This window comes from Oncorhynchus gorbuscha, linkage group LG22 (assembly GCF_021184085.1).
Source record: "Oncorhynchus gorbuscha isolate QuinsamMale2020 ecotype Even-year linkage group LG22, OgorEven_v1.0, whole genome shotgun sequence".
Taxonomy (NCBI): domain Eukaryota; kingdom Metazoa; phylum Chordata; class Actinopteri; order Salmoniformes; family Salmonidae; genus Oncorhynchus; species Oncorhynchus gorbuscha.
In genome coordinates, this window is record NC_060194.1 from 19,018,616 (window position 1) to 19,035,806 (window position 17,191).

General features: G+C 38.5%; 1 pseudogene and 1 gene segment (V, D, J or C); both read left to right on the plus strand.

Annotated features, from left to right (window-relative positions):
• The first annotated feature begins 3,091 nt into the window (after window positions 1-3,091).
• LOC124009092 lies at window positions 3,092-13,095 on the plus strand (annotated as a pseudogene).
• Window positions 13,096-13,307: 212 nt separating this feature from the next.
• LOC124009094 lies at window positions 13,308-15,863 on the plus strand. The segment is given in 3 exon segments: window positions 13,308-13,426; window positions 13,537-13,772; window positions 15,732-15,863. Coding segments are annotated over 3 exon segments (408 nt in total).
• Window positions 15,864-17,191: the final 1,328 nt, after the last annotated feature.

The window sequence follows — 17,191 nt, forward strand, 5'->3', positions numbered from 1 at the left end:
TTCTTAGGCAAAATTGTGAGTGAGCCCACTCCCTTAGCTGAGAAGCAACCCCAAACATGAATGGTCCCAGGATGCTTTACTGTTGGCATGACGCAGGACTGATGGTAGCGCTAACCTTGTCTTCTCCAGACAAGCTTATTTCCAGATGCCCCAAACAATCGGAAAGGGGATTCATCAGAGAAAAGGACTTTTCCCCAGTCCTCAGCAGTCCAATCCCTGTACCTTTTGCAGAATATCAGTCTGTCCCTGATGTTTTTTTTACTGGAGAGAATGGCTTCTTTGCTGCCCTTCTTTACACCAGGTCATACTCCATCAGTCTTCACCTCACTGTGCATGCAGATGCACTCACACCTACTCCTCCAAACCCACAACTGTCTATGAAACTGAAGATGGATAGAACCTGTGTGGATCTGGGGATCTCCTCTGCTGATGTAAAATACTCTGCTCTGTACTCTTGCACCTTGCAGTCCACAGTGACAGGACACCTGGAAACATTGTACAAAAACCTGACAGTTCATTATATACTCCTGTTGTGCATGTTTTAGGGCAATGGTGTGGCTTACTACTGTAAGTAATAAAAAAAGCTACACAATTATTTTACTTTGTGTTTTCGACAGGTTAATAAATTACTGTATTCCTGTCATCCTCTTAAGGATCCGCCCCTTTTTTTCAAATTTTTGCCTAACATGACACACCCAAATCTAACTGCCTGTAGCTCTGGAACTGAAGCAAGGATATGCATATTCTTGCTACCATTTGAAAGGAAATACTTTGAAGTTTGTGGAAATGTGAAAGGAAAGTAGGAGAATATAACACAATAGATATGGTAAAAATAATACTTAGAAAAAACCAAACGTTATTTTGTATTTTTTTGTATCATCATCTTTGAAACTCATGAGAAAGGTCATAATGTATTATTCCATCCCAGGTGCAATTTTAGACTGGTCCAATAAACTATTGCATTTCTGTTAATAATTTGGTATCAAGTCTGCCCAAATGTGCCTAATTTGTTTATTAATAACTTTCCATGTATAACGTTGTGCAGTCTCCTCAAACAATAGCATGGTATTCTTTCACTAATAGTTACTGTAAATTGGACAGTGCTGTTAGATTAATAAGAATGTAAACTTTATGCCAATATCAGATATATCTATGTCCTGGGAAATGTTCTTGTTACTTACAACCTCATGCTAATCGCATTAGCCTACGTTAGCTCAACCGTCCCAGGGAAGGGACACCGATTCCAAAGGTTTACATTTTTTAGGCTAATGTATTTTTATTTTTTTATCTGTATTATTGAATTTTAGAGTACATACTAAGATCTTTCCTGATTTCAAAAACATAATTTCAAATAGACCATCCAGACAAACCGACATGAAGTGTATGGAGAGGTGGGTAATTATGTTAAACTTTCCTGCAACTACTCCTCAGCATATAAAGAGTAACAGGATCAGTTCCCCAATTCCTCCTCTTCGCCCTCCATGCCTCTAGGACTGTAGTGAGAGCTAAATCTCCATACTCTCACAAAGAAAAAACCAGTGTGGATCTGGAGATCTCCTCTGTTGAAATGAGAGACTGCTCTGTATGACTGTGCTGTAGAACCCACAATGACAGGAAACTGAGAAACACTACAAAAAACATACAACTCTCTACACTATACTGCTGTGCTGTGACCTCCACAGTGACGCATAAGTTATTGACTTAGCAGTGAGCTGAATTTCATGGATTTACAAGCATCTGCTCTCTTCTGTTAGACCACAGTGCCATCAAGTGGATTATCTAGTGAATAAATCAAATGTATATGAAACGTCTTTGATTCTACATTGTCAGTAGGAGGAGCTAGAATATGAAACTCAGAATTAGATCAGACTCCTCAGGATAAAACATGATACTACCATGTAGATCATAGCCAGTTGATGCTGTGCTTTTCATCAACAGTTGGTGCTTATTCTACATATCCTGCCATCTACAATGTTGTTCTGTTCACTTTTACTCTTCTGTGACTTGATAGGTAAGTGATTACATTTTTCCATTTAAAATTAGTGTGATTATGTTTAGGTGTATTTATGTTTCAAATCAAGGAATATTAAGATAATGCACATCATTTCTATCTTTACACTGCATTTGGAATTAATTCTTTCTGCCATGTGGTTTTAAAGTATTAACATAATATATGTGTTTTATGTTTTACAGGTCTCAGTTCTGAACAGGTATTAATACCCTACACTGATGTAGAAGTGGCTTCAGAAAGGGACAGAGTTACTCTCTCTTGTAATTACTCCTCTGGTGACACTCTTCAATGGTATCGACAATATCCACAATCAGCACCACAGATACTGGTCATGGAACATATGATTGCAAAAACACCAGGGTTCTTACTAAATCATGACAAAAAAGCCAAACATGTGGATCTGGAGATCTCCTCTGCTCAAGTGACAGACTCTGCTCTGTACTACTGCGCCTTGCAGTCCACAGTGACAGGAAACTCAGAAACACTGTACAAAAACCTGACAGCTCATGATAAACTCTTCTTATTCATATTTTAGGGCAGGGGTAGGGCTTAGTCAAGATAATACATTCTCCTTTAAAAAACTATGTTGGAATTCACCCTAACATCTAACCTCAGATACAGTATGGCATTTATCCACAAAATTATTTAACTTTCTGCACCCTCGCCTCACTGTAAAATGAATAAAGGGAAAACTTGGGCAGATCTGGAGAGCTCCTTTGCTGAAGGGAAAGACTCTGCTCTGTATTGCTGTGTTGTCATGTCCACAGAGACACATAAGTCACTGACTCAGCAATCAGCAAAATACAGACCTGTCAGTTTGTGGTTTTACAAACATCTGCTTTCTTTTGTTTGACCACAGCGCCATCAAATGGAGTTTCTTGCATAAATACTTTGTCAACTGCTTTCAAATTTATATAACACCTTATTGTTTGAATGTACATAGTCAGTAGGAGGAGCTAGAGTAGGATTAGATTATGAATCCTCAAGATAAAACATGATACTACAATGATGATTATAGCCAGTTGATGCTGCACTTTTCATCAGCAGCTGGTGCTTATTCTACACATCCCGCCATCTACAATGTTGTTCTGTACACTATTACTCTTCTCTGACTTGATAGGTAAGTGATAACATTTTTATTGAAACTGAGTGTTATTATGTTAAGGTGTATTTATTTTTCAATTCAAATAATATAAAGATGATGCAAGACATGAGAATACATGTTTTTTTCCTTGAAAATATGTTATCTTTAATCTGCTTTTGAAATTAATTCAATCATTCATGTGTGTGTTGAGTATTACATCATATGTAGTATTTTGTTTTACAGGTCTCAGTTCTCCACAGGTAATAACACCCTACACTGATGCAGTGCTGGCTTTGGACGGGGACAGAGTTACTCTCTCTTGTAACTACTCCTCTGGAAACTATATTCAATGGTATCGTCATTATCTGAAATCTGCACCACAGTAACTGGTTATGGGGTATGTGGATATTACACCAGGGTTCACTCTAAATCATGACAAAAAGGCCAAACGTGGATCTGGAGATCTCCTCTGCTGAAGTGATAGACTGCTCTGTACTACTGTGCTCTGAGGCCCACAGTGACAGGAAACCCAGAAACACTGTTAATTAATATGTCCAGAACACTATTGTAGCCAAACCCTGACACTATCGTAATATCCACATCCCAGACCAATCCTAACCCGAGCCATAACTCAATCCCTAAATCCAGTTTAATTTCTACATTTGTTTTTGTATTTGTATTTATTATGGATCCCCACACACAGAAAAAGTTGTTTGTTCACCACCCCCTGTATTTGGGAATATATGGAGCTTCAACATTTTCTCCAATCAGCACGACTGAAAGATTGCTATAGAGAGAGAGATATTCAACACTGCCTGTAAATCCTTGTTTGTGAGTGCTGTATTCAATTTGACAATTTTAATTCCAAATCCAGACTATATTTGATAGTTGTCAAAAAACATATAGCCACGTTCCTTTTCTGGCAGATGGTAGTTTTGAAGATGACATTAAAACTTCTTAGGGCTGAAATCCCATTAAAGGGATTGATATGACAACAGCCAGTGAAAGTGCAGGTCTCCAAATTCAAAACAACAGAAATCTCATAATTAAAATTCCTCAAACATACAAGTATTTTATAGCATTTTAAATGTAATCTTGTTGTTAATCCCATCACAGTGTCCGATTTCAAATAAGCTTTACAGCGAAAGCACCACAAACGATTATGTTAGGTCACCACCAAGTCACAGAAAAACAGCAATTTTTCCAGCCAAAGAGTGGAGTCACAAAAAGCAGAAATAGAGATCAAATTAATCACTAACCTTTGATGATCTTCATCAGATGACACTCATAGGACTTCATGTTACACAATACATGTATGTTTTGTTCGGTAAAGTTCATACGTATATAAAAAATTCTCAGTATACGTTGGCGCATTATGTTCAGTAGTTCCAAATCATCCGGTGATTTTGCAGAGCGCCACATCAATTTACAGAAATACTCATCATACACATTGCTGAAAGATACAAGTGTTATGCATGGGATTTTAGATCCACTTCTCCTTAACTTCTTGACGCTACCTATCCCGTTAGCGGGATAATTGTCATCAACAACCGCTGAATTGCAGAGCGCCACATTCAAATAATATTACTAAAAATATTTATATTCATGAAATCACAAGTGCAATATAGCAAAATGACAGTTTAGCATTTTGTTAATCCACCTGTCGTGTCAGATTTTGGAAATATGCTTTACAGCGAAAGCAATCCAAGTGTTTGTGTAAGTTTATCGATCACTAGACAAAACACCTAGCATCAAATTAGCTTGGTCACGAAAATCAGAAAAGCAATAAAATTAATCGCTTACCATTGATGATCTTCAGATGTTTTCACTCACGAGACTTCCAGTTACACAATAAATGTTCCCTTTGTTCCATAAAGACCATTTTTATATCCAAAATTCCTGTGTTTGTCTGGCGCGTTATGTTCAGAAATCCACAGGCTCGAGCGGTCACGACAATGCAGACGAAAATTCCAAATAGTATCTGTAATGTCCACAGAAACATGTCAAAAGTTTTTTATAATCAATCCTCAGATTGTTTTTAAAATATATAATCGATAATATATCACCGGCAATGTCACTTTTTCAGTAGGAGAGGGAGAGTCAATGGTTGCCCCACTGTGTTGCGCAAGCAAAACTCATAGGGACACCCAGCTATCCACCGACGCGATGTTATCGTTCTCGCTAATTTTTCAAATTAAAGCCTGAAACCATGTCTAAATACTGTTGACAACTTGAGGAAGCGATAGGAAAAGGAATCTGGTTGATATCCCTTTAGATGGAGCGAAGGCAGGCTATGGAACATGGAGCTTTCAAAATAGAAGCCACTTCCTGGTTTGATTTTCCTCAGGTTTCGCCTGCAATATCAGTTCTGTTATACTCACAGACAATATTTTGACAGTTTAGGAAAGTTTAGAGTGTTTTCTATCCTAATCTGTCAATTATATGCATATTCTAGCATATGGGCCTGAGAAATATGCCGTTTACATTGGGAACGTTATTTTTCAAAACATAAAAATAGTGGCCCATAGCTGAAAGAAGTTAACCAATAAAGTAGCTAACCCAACCCAACCCTGGTGTTTAAAGTAGCTCCCAGACCCAACCCATCTGTATGTCTACAGTGGAATCTAGTCTTTCTCTCTCTCATTAGCTCCGCTTCCTCTGTCAGTCATTGCATCTTCAAGTTCACCCATTATGCAGCTGGACCTCACGCGGGAGAACTGTGAACCCACCAAGAAGAGACATGACAATCTTTATCGCTACAGGTGCTGTAAGGAGTACTGTGTGTGGACCAGACCAACGCTGGCTTCAACACCCCCGCCTGGTGTATCTTGATGTACACTCAATTTCCAGAATTCAGCCCATTCCCTCTGTTATCTCCTGCTGCTCATGTGCTGCTTTCACCTGAGGATATACATACTGCAATGCATGGGTCATTTCCTGAAAACATAGACTCTCCCATTATGGCAAGATCACAAATTTTACACCTGAATAACAGCCCCTGGTATTTCCATCGGTGTCCCAGTTACCAGCTACCAGGCCATTTGACCTTAATTTATGAGCCCCCACAGATCTCCACCCCAGTCACATTCCATCCCACTTAACAGCCCTATGTAAACATTCTGTCTCAAACACAGGCCTCATGTGTACCTCGCCTCCTGCTACAGATACATTTGCGCATATATCATTCCATCTAACCCATAACACAATAGTCACTACTCCTAATGCACTTCTAAAGTTATAAACATACTAAATCATTCTCACATCAATTAGTCGATATAGATCAGTCCTTCCTTTGTAATAATGATCACTCTTATGTTCCACGAAACCTAAAAACATTTTTACTTAAACAGGAAAGAGAAAAATGTACATATTTAATAATTTCACACCACCCTTGATGCAACTAAAACTGGGGAAAGATTGGTTTCCATACCCGTCTCCTTCATTTTCATGTTTCTTAACGCAAAACACAGACTCTGCCTTGTATGCAATTAATTGTACCGTATCATCCAGCAATCTCTGTGTTGATGCGTTTTGAAATTAAAATTCTAATGACATGGTAAAAAAAAATACAAAAAATACAAAAACTTAATGTTTCTACCAAGCTGTCATCCAGTGAGTTCTCAAATAGCCTCCATGTCAGAGGACACCTACATATAATGTTTCTAGAGCCTCCCTAGGCCTAATAAATCTGAGCAGTAACCCCACCCCTTACCGTTAGATAGCAACTCTCATTCGCTGTATCCAAATCATAACTGAAACATTTTATACATTATCCAACTCAAATTTAGAATGACAGTCCTTTGTGCTTTTCTTTGAGTATGACTTGAATTCAAGCTTCTCAACCTAGCACACATCATCCTAGTTAGAATGTAAATGTATAAACAGGACATTTTATTGCCGGTAATAACTCTTCTCATGACAACACCCCTTTGTCCCTGTTTTCCTGTTGTGAGGTGCATGGTAATGAAAGATTGGTATTTCAATGCATTCTTAGTCTAAATTGTTTGCAGTGTGTAGATCTTCCTCGATATACCACCACCCCTCTTCCTGGCACTTCCTCCTTCCCAACGGCACATATCTATGTAAGACTTACCTGTCACATTTGATGGCCCTTGGTAATGTCTTGCTTTTAATACCAAGTAATCAGAGTCTCACCTGAGCCACTACCACCATTCTGTCTGGTTAATTTCTCCCACAACGTTATGTCTTTCCATGCTCACTCCACATGTGAGGTCTCAGGACTCAGATTGGATTGTTAAATTCTTTGGGACTGGGGGGCAGTATTGAGTAGCTTGGATGAATAAGGTGCCCAGAGTAAACTGCCTGCTACTCAGGCTCAGTTGCTAATATATGCATATTATTAGTTGATTTAGATAGAAAACACTCTAAAACTGTTTCAATGATGTCTGTGAGTATATCAGAACTAATATGGCAGCTAAAAACCTGAGAAAAAAATCCAACCAGGAAGTGGGAAATCTGAAGTGTGTAGTTTTTCAAGTCATTGCCTATCGAATATACAGTGTAGTCATATGGGGTCATATTGCACTTCCTAAGGCTTCCACTAGATGTCAACCTTCTTTAGAACCTAGTTTGATGCTTCTACTGTGAAGGAGGGGGGAATAAGAGCTGAATGAGTCAGGGCTCTGCCAGAGTGCCATGAGCTGATCATGCGTGCTCACGTGAGAGCGACCTGCGTTCCATCGCATTTCTACAGACAAAGGAATTCTCAGATGGGAACATTATTGAAGAGTTATGTTAAAAACATCCTAAAGATTGATTGTGTACATCGTTTGACATGTTTATACGACCTGTAATATGACTTTTCGTCTGAACTTTCGCCTGGACTTTCCCGCGCCTCGTGAGTTTGGATTGTGTAGTAAGCGCATGAACAAAGAGGAGGTATATGGACATAAATTATTGACTTTATCGAACAAATCAAACATTTATTGTGGAACTGGGATTCCTGGGAGTGCATTCTGATGAAGATCATCAGAGGTAAGTGAATATTTATAATGCTATTTCTGACTTCTGTTGACTCCACAACATGGCGGATATCTGTATGACTTGTTTTCTTGTCTGAGCGCTTTACTCAGATTATTTCATGGTGTGCTTTTTCAGTAAAGTTTTGTTGAAATCTGACGCAGCGTTTGCATTAACCTCTTCAGTCAAACCCTCTACTTTTTCGAACATTCTGTTAAAAATCGCGCAAAATTTCAGCGCCCTGCTACTCATGCCAGGAATATAGTATATGCATATGATTAGTATGTGTGGATAGAAAACACTCAGACGTTTATAAAACTGGTTAAATCACGGCTGTGACTTTAACAGAACGTGCATTTCATTGAAAAGTGCAGGAAAATCTGATCACTGAAAGTGGAAAAATATATCCATCCGCCGCTTCAACCCATTGTTATGGGCGAAAGACATTAAATAGGGCTGAGGTTGCAGTACCTACAGCTTCCACACGATGTCAACAGTCTTGTCATTTGCCAATTGTTTGTTTCGTGGTCAAACAAACAAGAGACAGGCTTTTTCTTCAGGTCTCCGACCGGATATTTTGGTTGAGAAATACACGGACAGTATTTCAAGACGGACCCCTATAGAAAACACTTCGTCTCGTGATTAATTTGATCGCTTATTAACGTTTACTAATACCTAAAGTTGCATTACAAAAGTATTTCGAAGTGTTTTGTGAAAGTTTATCGTCGACTTTTTGAATTAAAAAAAATGACGTTACGTTATGAAACGCAATTTTTCCGTTTATCACACAGTCTTCATAGATCGATATCTAGGCTATATATGGACCGATTTAATCGAAAAAAAGACCCAATAGTGATTATGGGACATCTAGGAGTGCCAACAAAGAAGATGATCAAAGGTAATGAATGTTTTATATTTTATTTGTGCGGTTTGTGTAGCGCCGACTATGCTAATTATTTTGTTTACGTCCCCTGCGGGTCTTTTGGGGTGTTACATGCTATCAGATAATAGCTTCTCATGTTTTCGCCGAAAAGCATTTAAAAAATCTGACTTGTTGCCTGGATTCACAACGAGTGTAGCTTTAATTCAATACCCTGCATGTGTATTTTAATGAACGTTTGAGTTTTAACTAATACTATTAGCATTTAGCATAGCGCATTTGCATTTCCAGAGCTCTAGATGGGACGCCTGCATGCCAGGTAGGTGCAAGAGGTTAATGCATCATATGAAAGGATATATGTTGGGGTAATTGTACTCTGCCAATCAGGTGATGTGCCTATCAGGTGGCAATGGAGGAGATGGGGAACAAAGTGAAAATTACATGGCTTGGGAACACCTCTCAGATCCTGGGGCCGGAAAGGGGAAGACTGGGAGAAAGCTTAAGGAGGCTTTTTAGGGCTTTCATTGTTGTGGAATGCAGCAGAAAAGTATCCTGGAGTCATTGAGTCAGGTGAAGAGAGAGTGGCAATTGTCATGGTCTCAGACTTTGGGTTTTCATGCATAAATCATTATGCATAGCTTACCACATTGTTAATACTGTTATGCTTTGTGTTTATTTTTGCTTTTCAAGTCTTGTGCTATCATTCTCTTAGGAACCAGAAGAGGAACACTGAACTGGAAGAAGTCAACAGATCCACTGGACACATTATTATCAGTGTACTATGAGAAATGGAAATAAGAGTGTGCATGGTGTGACTTTTGTAAACCTCAATGTTAATCATGTTTTATCCTTTGTTCATGTTTTGTTATCCTACTGTAAGTTGAACAGTAGGAAGCCCATTACCATAACGCAAAGTTAACTATTCATGAAAATCGCAAATGAAATCAACCATAGCAAAACAAGCATTTGTGTAACAGTATTGATAGCTAGCGTAGCATTTAGCATAGCATTTAGCGTTAGCATTCAGCAGGCAACATTTTCACAAAAACCAGAAAAGCATTCAAATAAAATCATTCACCTTTGAAGAACTTTGGATGTTTTCAATGAGGAGACTCTCAGTTAGATAGCAAATGTTCCGTTTTTACTGAAAGATGATTTGTTTAGGACAAATCGCTCCGTTTTCTGCGTCACGTTTAGCTACGAAAAAAACCTGTATCCAGGATTGTGTAAATCCATCAGCAAGTTCATTAGCATAACACAACGTTAACTATTCATGAAAATCGCAAATGAAATGAAATAAATCTATTTGCTCTCAAGCTTAGCCTTTTGTTAACAACACTGTCATCTCAGATTTTCAAAATATGCTTTTGAACATAGTTAAACAAGCATTTGTGTAACAGTATTGATAGCCTAGCATAGGATTATGCCTGGCATTCAGCATGCAACATTTTCACAAAAACCAGAAAAGCATTCAAATAAAATCATTTACCTTTGAAGAACTTCAGATATTTTCAATGAGGAGACTCTCAGTTAGATAGCAAATGTTCAGTTTTTACAAAAATATTATACGTTTGGGTAAGAAAAAAAACAAAATTCAGTCATTAAAACGCAATTTTTTTCCAAATTAACTCCATAATATCGACAGAAACATGGCAAACGATGTTTAGAATCAATCCTCAAGGTCTTTTTCACATATCTATCGATGATAAATCCTTCGTGGCAGATGACTTTCTCTTCTGAAGAAATGGAACGTGCATGGACCTAGAGATTACGCAATAATTTCGACACAAGACACCGGGCGGACACCTGGTAAATTGTCAATCTGGAAGATTATTGTCAATCTTCCAATGATATGCCTACAAATACGTCACAATGCTGCAGACACCTTGGAGAAATGACAGAAAGGGCAGGCTCATTCCTGGCGCATTCACAGCCATATAAGGAGACATTGGAACACAGCGCCTTCAGAATCTGGGGCATTTCCTGTATGAAACTTCATCTTGGTTTCGCCTGTAGCATTAGTTCTGGGGCTCTCACAGATAATATCTTTGCAGTTTTGGAAACGTCAGAGTTTTTTCTTTCCAAAGCTGTCAATTACATGCATAGTCGAGCATCTTTTCATGACAAAATATCTTGTTTAAAACGGGAACGTTTTTTATCCAAAAATTAAAAGAGCGCCCCCTATCTCGAAGAAGTTAAACTGAACAAAGAGAAGAACTGTACAGATCTGGAGATCTCCTCTGTTGAAGTGAAAAACTCTGCTCTGTACTGTGACGTCCACAGTGACGAATAACTTATATACTCAGCAGTGAGCGGAAATGTATGGATTTGCAAGCATTTGCTGTCTTCTGTTACACCACAGTGTTATCAAATGGAGTCTCTAGTGAATAAATCAAATGTACATATCATTGTTTCTACATTGTCAGTAGGAGGAGCTAGACTATACAACTCAGGATTAGATTATGAATCCTCAAGATAAAACATGATCACGGCCAGTTGATGCTGTGCTTTTCATCAGCAGCTGGTGCTTATTCCACACATCCTGACATCTACAATGTTGTCCTGTTCACTATTCCTCTTCTTTGACTTGATAGGTAAGTAATTACATTTTCATTGAAACTGAGTGTGATTATGTTAACCTTTTGCGTGTAGGGGGCAGTATTTTTGCTTTTGGCTAAAAAACGTACCCATTTGAAACTGCCTATGTCTCAATCCCAGAAACTAGAATATGCATATAATTGTCAGATTAGGATAAAAACACTCTAACGTTTCCAAAACTGTAAAAATATTGTCTGTGACTATAACAGAACTGATACTGCACGTGAAAACCTGAGGAAAATCCAATCAGGAAGTTCCTCTTATTTTGAAACCTCTCCGTTCCTATGCATGCCTATCCTCCATTTAAAGGAATATCAACCAGATTCATTTTTCTATGGCTTCCCTAAGGTGTCAACAGTTTATTTTGAAAAAGGAGTGTGAAAGACCACATTGTGGTGGGGGCTCTCCGAGTGAGTAAAGTAAAAGTGGCCATTATTTCTCTCTGTGTTTTTGAAAAACCTACACACCCGGTTGATATATAATCAAATATATATTTTAAAAATAACCTGAGGATTGGTTATAAAAAACATTTGACATGTTTCTGTGGACATTATGGATATTATTTGAAATATACGTCTGCGTTGTCGTGACCGCTCTTTCCTGTGGATTTCTGAACATAACGCGACAAACAAACAGAGGTATTTTGGGTATGAAAATAATCTTTATGGAACAAAAGGAACATTTGTTGTGTAACTGGGAGTCTCGTGAGTGAAAACATCCGAAGATCATCAAAGGTAAACGATTAATTTGATTGCTTTCCTGATTTTCGTGACCTAGCTACCTAATGCTTAGTGTACATAATGTTATGTTATGCTATCGATAAACTTACACAAACGCTTGAATTGCTTTTGCTGTAAGGCATAATTTACAAATCTGAGACGACAGGTGGATTAACAAAAGGCTAAACTGTGTTTTGCAATATTGCACTTGTGATTTCATGAATATGAATATTTTTTTGTAATATTATTTGACTGTGGCGCTATGCTATTCAGAGGTTGCTGCCGAAAATGATCCTACTAACGGGATGAGTAGTGTCAGGAATTTAAGGTGTATTTATTTTTCAAATAAATTATTACCAAGTCAATACATGATATATGTACGAATGTCTTTATCTTTGAAAATGTGTTCTCTTAAACTGTATTTGATTTCCATTTAATTTATCATTTGCTTTAAAAAAAGTTTTTGATTATATATAGTATTATGTTTTACAGGTGTCAGTTCTGAACAGGTATTAACACCCTACACTGATGTAGAAGTGTCTTCAGAAAGGGACAGTTTCTCTCACTTATAACTACACCTCTTCTGATAACATTCTTCTATGATATCGACAATATCCCAAATCAGCACCACAGTTACTGGTTACTGGTTAAGGAGTATGAAGATATTACACCAGGGTTCACTCTAAATCATGACAAAAAAGCCAAACGTGTGGATCTGGAGATCTCCTCTACTGAAGTGACAGACTCTGCTCTCTACTACTGTGCCCTGATGGCCAATGTGACAAGAAACCCAGAAACACTGCACAAAAACCTTCTTATGTGATTCATACAATAGCAGAGGGAAACTATTCCACGACCCCCCCCCCCCCCCCCACCCACCCACCCCCCCATTCTCCCCAGTGGAGGAAACGAGAGATGCAGTATCACTGAAGAGAGGACAAATGAGAGGAGAGGGGAGATTGAGCATTTTTAGAGCAACTGTACTTTGGGGTGGAGGTGGAGCTTGTAGCGAAACTAAGCAGGAACGATCAACAGAAAACATTTGCAGATTCATTTTGTTTGGAGTTTTCAGCTTCTGTTGTGCTATTAGTCAGTTTGACTTCCAACCCCAGCCATGTTGTTCATCTGGTCATTTATTACATTCTCAGTAATAGGTAAGTTATGGCTTTCAAAGTAGTGTCATGTTTTCTGCTTCTAAAATTACAACAATACATGTTTATTTTAATAAAATAATCACTCATTGTTCATCTCTTCCCATTTACAGGTGGAAGTTATGAGCAGACTATAGAGCCAAACCAGCATGAAGTGTATGCAGAAGTGGGTAGTAATGTTCTTCTTTCCTGCAACTACTCCTCAGCAGACAGTCTACTATGGTATAAACAGTCTCCAGGATCAGCTCCCCAATATCTTCTGCTCATCCCACACTACACTGGGACTGTAAAGAGAGCTGATTCTCTTGACTCTCGCTTCTCTGGTAAACTGAACAAAGAGAGGACCCGTGTGGATCTGAAGATCTCCTCTGCTGAAGAGAAAGACTCTGATATGTACTACTGTGCTCTGAAGCCCACAGTGACAGGAAACCCAGAAACACTGTACAAAAACCTAACATCGCCTGAGAGAGTTTCTACACTGTAGTTAGAGGTTTCATTTGACAATAGCGCCATCAAGTGGAGTCAATATGCAGCCATTATATTGTGTCAAGAGTAGGAGCTTAGTTTTACAAATTATGTGTCATGAGAGGAACTGAGTGAATGTTCCAAGAGAAGATCATTAGAGAAGTCTCTGACTAAAACCCAGTCACTATGATGCTGCTCTTTTCAGTCTTGTTTTTGTGCACTTATAGGTAAGAATTCCCTGTCATTAACTGAATGTGTACAAACAGAATGTACAATGTCCAGCATTCATTACAATATGGTATTATAAATATCAAGTGGTAATACACTTTGAAACACCAAGTGTGGATATATTGTACGCTGTCTAAATTTACTCAGTGATCCATATTTTCTTTTTTACAGGACATAATTTCTCCAGATGTAGTGGATGTTATGGAGGGTAGTAGCTTTAATCTCTCATGTAGATACATCAGCTCATTAACCAACAGTCTGTTATGGTACCTCCAGCACCCTGGATCCTCTCCACAGTTCCTCATTCTGGACTTCTCTGGGATCATAACCAACACTGATAGTACAAAATGGACCCTCACACAAGAGAAAGAGGAAAACCGTGTGGATCTGGAGATCTCCTCTGCTGAAGTGACAGACTCTGCTCTGTAATACTGTGCACTGAAGCCCACAGTGACAGGAAACCCAGATACACAGTAGAAAAACTGATCTTGACCAGTGGTGTAAAGGAATTAAGTTAAAATACTGTAAAGTACTACTTAATGAGTTTTTGGGGATTACTTTCTTTTTTTTCTTTTTGACAATACTTTTACTTCACTACATTCAGAATTTTGTATTCTGAATGTAAATCCGAGATACCAAATGTGTGTAGAGGGTAGTTTTGCTGTCCTGCAACTACTCCTCAACATACAGTGTTTTGTGGTATAAACAGGGTCAGCTTCCCAATTCCTCCTCTTCATCCGCCATGACTCCATATTCTCACCTCACTTTTAAACTTGAGATCTCCTCTTGAGATCTCCTCTGCTGAAGTGAGACTTTTCTCTGTACGACTGTACTATAGAGCTCACATTGACATGAAACAGAGAAACAAAAACTATACGACAGTCTGCACTGTACTGCTGTGAAATGACATCCACAGTGCCTCAAAACTTATTGACTCAGCAGTGAAATCAATTTTATGGATTTACAACATCTGCAGTCTTCTGTTAAGTCCACAGTGCCATCAAATGGATTCTCTAGTGAACAAATCAAATGTTTATGAAACATCTTTGATTCTACATTGCCAGTAGGAGGAGCTAGAGTATAAACCTCAGGATTAGATTATGAATCCTCAGGATTAAACATGATACTACCATGTAGATTATAGCCAGTTGATGCTGTGCTTTTCATCAACAGCTGGTGCTTATTCTACACATCCTGCCATCTACAATGTTGTTCTGTTCACTATTACTCTTCTTTGACTTGATAAGTAAGTAATGACATTTTCATTCAAACTGAGGGTGATTATGTTTAGGTGTGTTTACTTTTCAAATCAAAGATTATAAAGACAAGGCACAACATGAGTATGCATGTTTTTATATTTATATTTACTGCATTTGAAATTAATTCCATTTTCAATGTGGGTTTTACAGGTCTCAGTTCTGAACAGGTTTTAACACCCTACAGTGATGTAGAAGTGGCTTCAGAAAGGGACAGAGTTACTCTCTCTTGTAATTACTCCTCTGGTGACACTCTTCAATGGTATCGACAATATCCCAATTCAGCACCACAGTTACTGGTTAAGGAGTATGTGGATATTACACCAGGGTTCACTCTAAATCATGACAAAAATGCCAAGCGTGTGGATCTGGAGATCTCCTCTGCTGAAGTGACAGACTCTGCTCTGTACTACTGTGCTCTGAGGCCCACAGTGATAGGAGACCTGTCAACACCGTTCAAAAACTGCTATCTATTCAAGAGGAGGAGCTAAACTAAGCAGACCACATGGGGATATCATTTAGTCTGTCACAGAGGAGTGGTACGTCAGTGTTACTGAGAGAGCTGCTGAACTTCAACCATCATGTTCCTCTATCCACTTTTATTAATTTCTGCACTTGTTACTCATTATAGCCACTGTTCAAACAAGGTTCCAAATTGAAGAGTAACACCGATAGTGAGCTGCAGTTCGAAACGTCAAAATCCATTGACAATGTTTGTAATGGCATGGTCTCAGAGAATGTTTTATTCTAAATGTAAATCCGAGATACCAAATTTGTATGATATGTTATGAATTACAATTTGTATTTTAACCATCTGTCTTCTGTAACCATACCAAACATAACATCTTACTTTTTTCACTGTCCCGGACTAACATTTCCTATGTTACGTCTAGTCTATGAGACCAGGCTGTGTATTAAGCTGTCATATCACAGAGCGGTAGTGAACATGTCCCTGATATGAAATAATCCTCCACAACGTCCCGGCCATCAACTGAACTGATCATAACAAGCCTAACCCTGACAGACTCATCTCTCTACTACTGGGCTCTCATGGATTGTTATAACCAGTGTTGTTATACCAAGTGATACATATAAGACCCTGTACAAAAACCTAAAGAACAAAATGCTTTGTTGCTGTGTGGATCATCATTAAACATCAAACCACAATTTTATATAATAATGGCAGATGTTGAGATCAGATAATTGTTATCATACCGGTGCTGTGGTCACACCTGTGCTGTATGCAATCACCAGGTGGTGATATGGAATATGACATAGTGCAAAAATATTCATGTTTGTACTTACTCCTCACAATTTATACCACTTGGTGGTGTAGTATGAAAGTCAACCTGAAGGGGGCAACCTAACAAAGCACACAAACCCCTGAATCAGAGGATGCCATACAGACAGACACCTCCCCATGGTCTACTACTGCATGTAATACAGAAGAACATGAAGCATCAACAGTAGGACAGAGGGTGTCAAAGCTCTGTGATAGGTAGATCAGCGTTGTTCTGCTCCTTACCTTTTCCACTTCAAACTGATTGACTAGTCATGAGAAATTGGCTGATCCTTCATGTTCTGGCTGCATGCTGCTTTGGTAAAACATCACTCTGTTCATCTGTCTCTTTCTGTGCATTTGTTGATTTGATTTAGATACGTTATTATTAAAAGTTGTGAAGATATATTTATCTTTCTTTTCAGGATGCAGAGCAGAAGAGAATGTAAGACAGCCAACAGAAGATGTAATGGTTGTAGAAGGACACCCAACAACACTCACTTGTCTATTTGATACAACTTCTCCATCACCATATCTCTT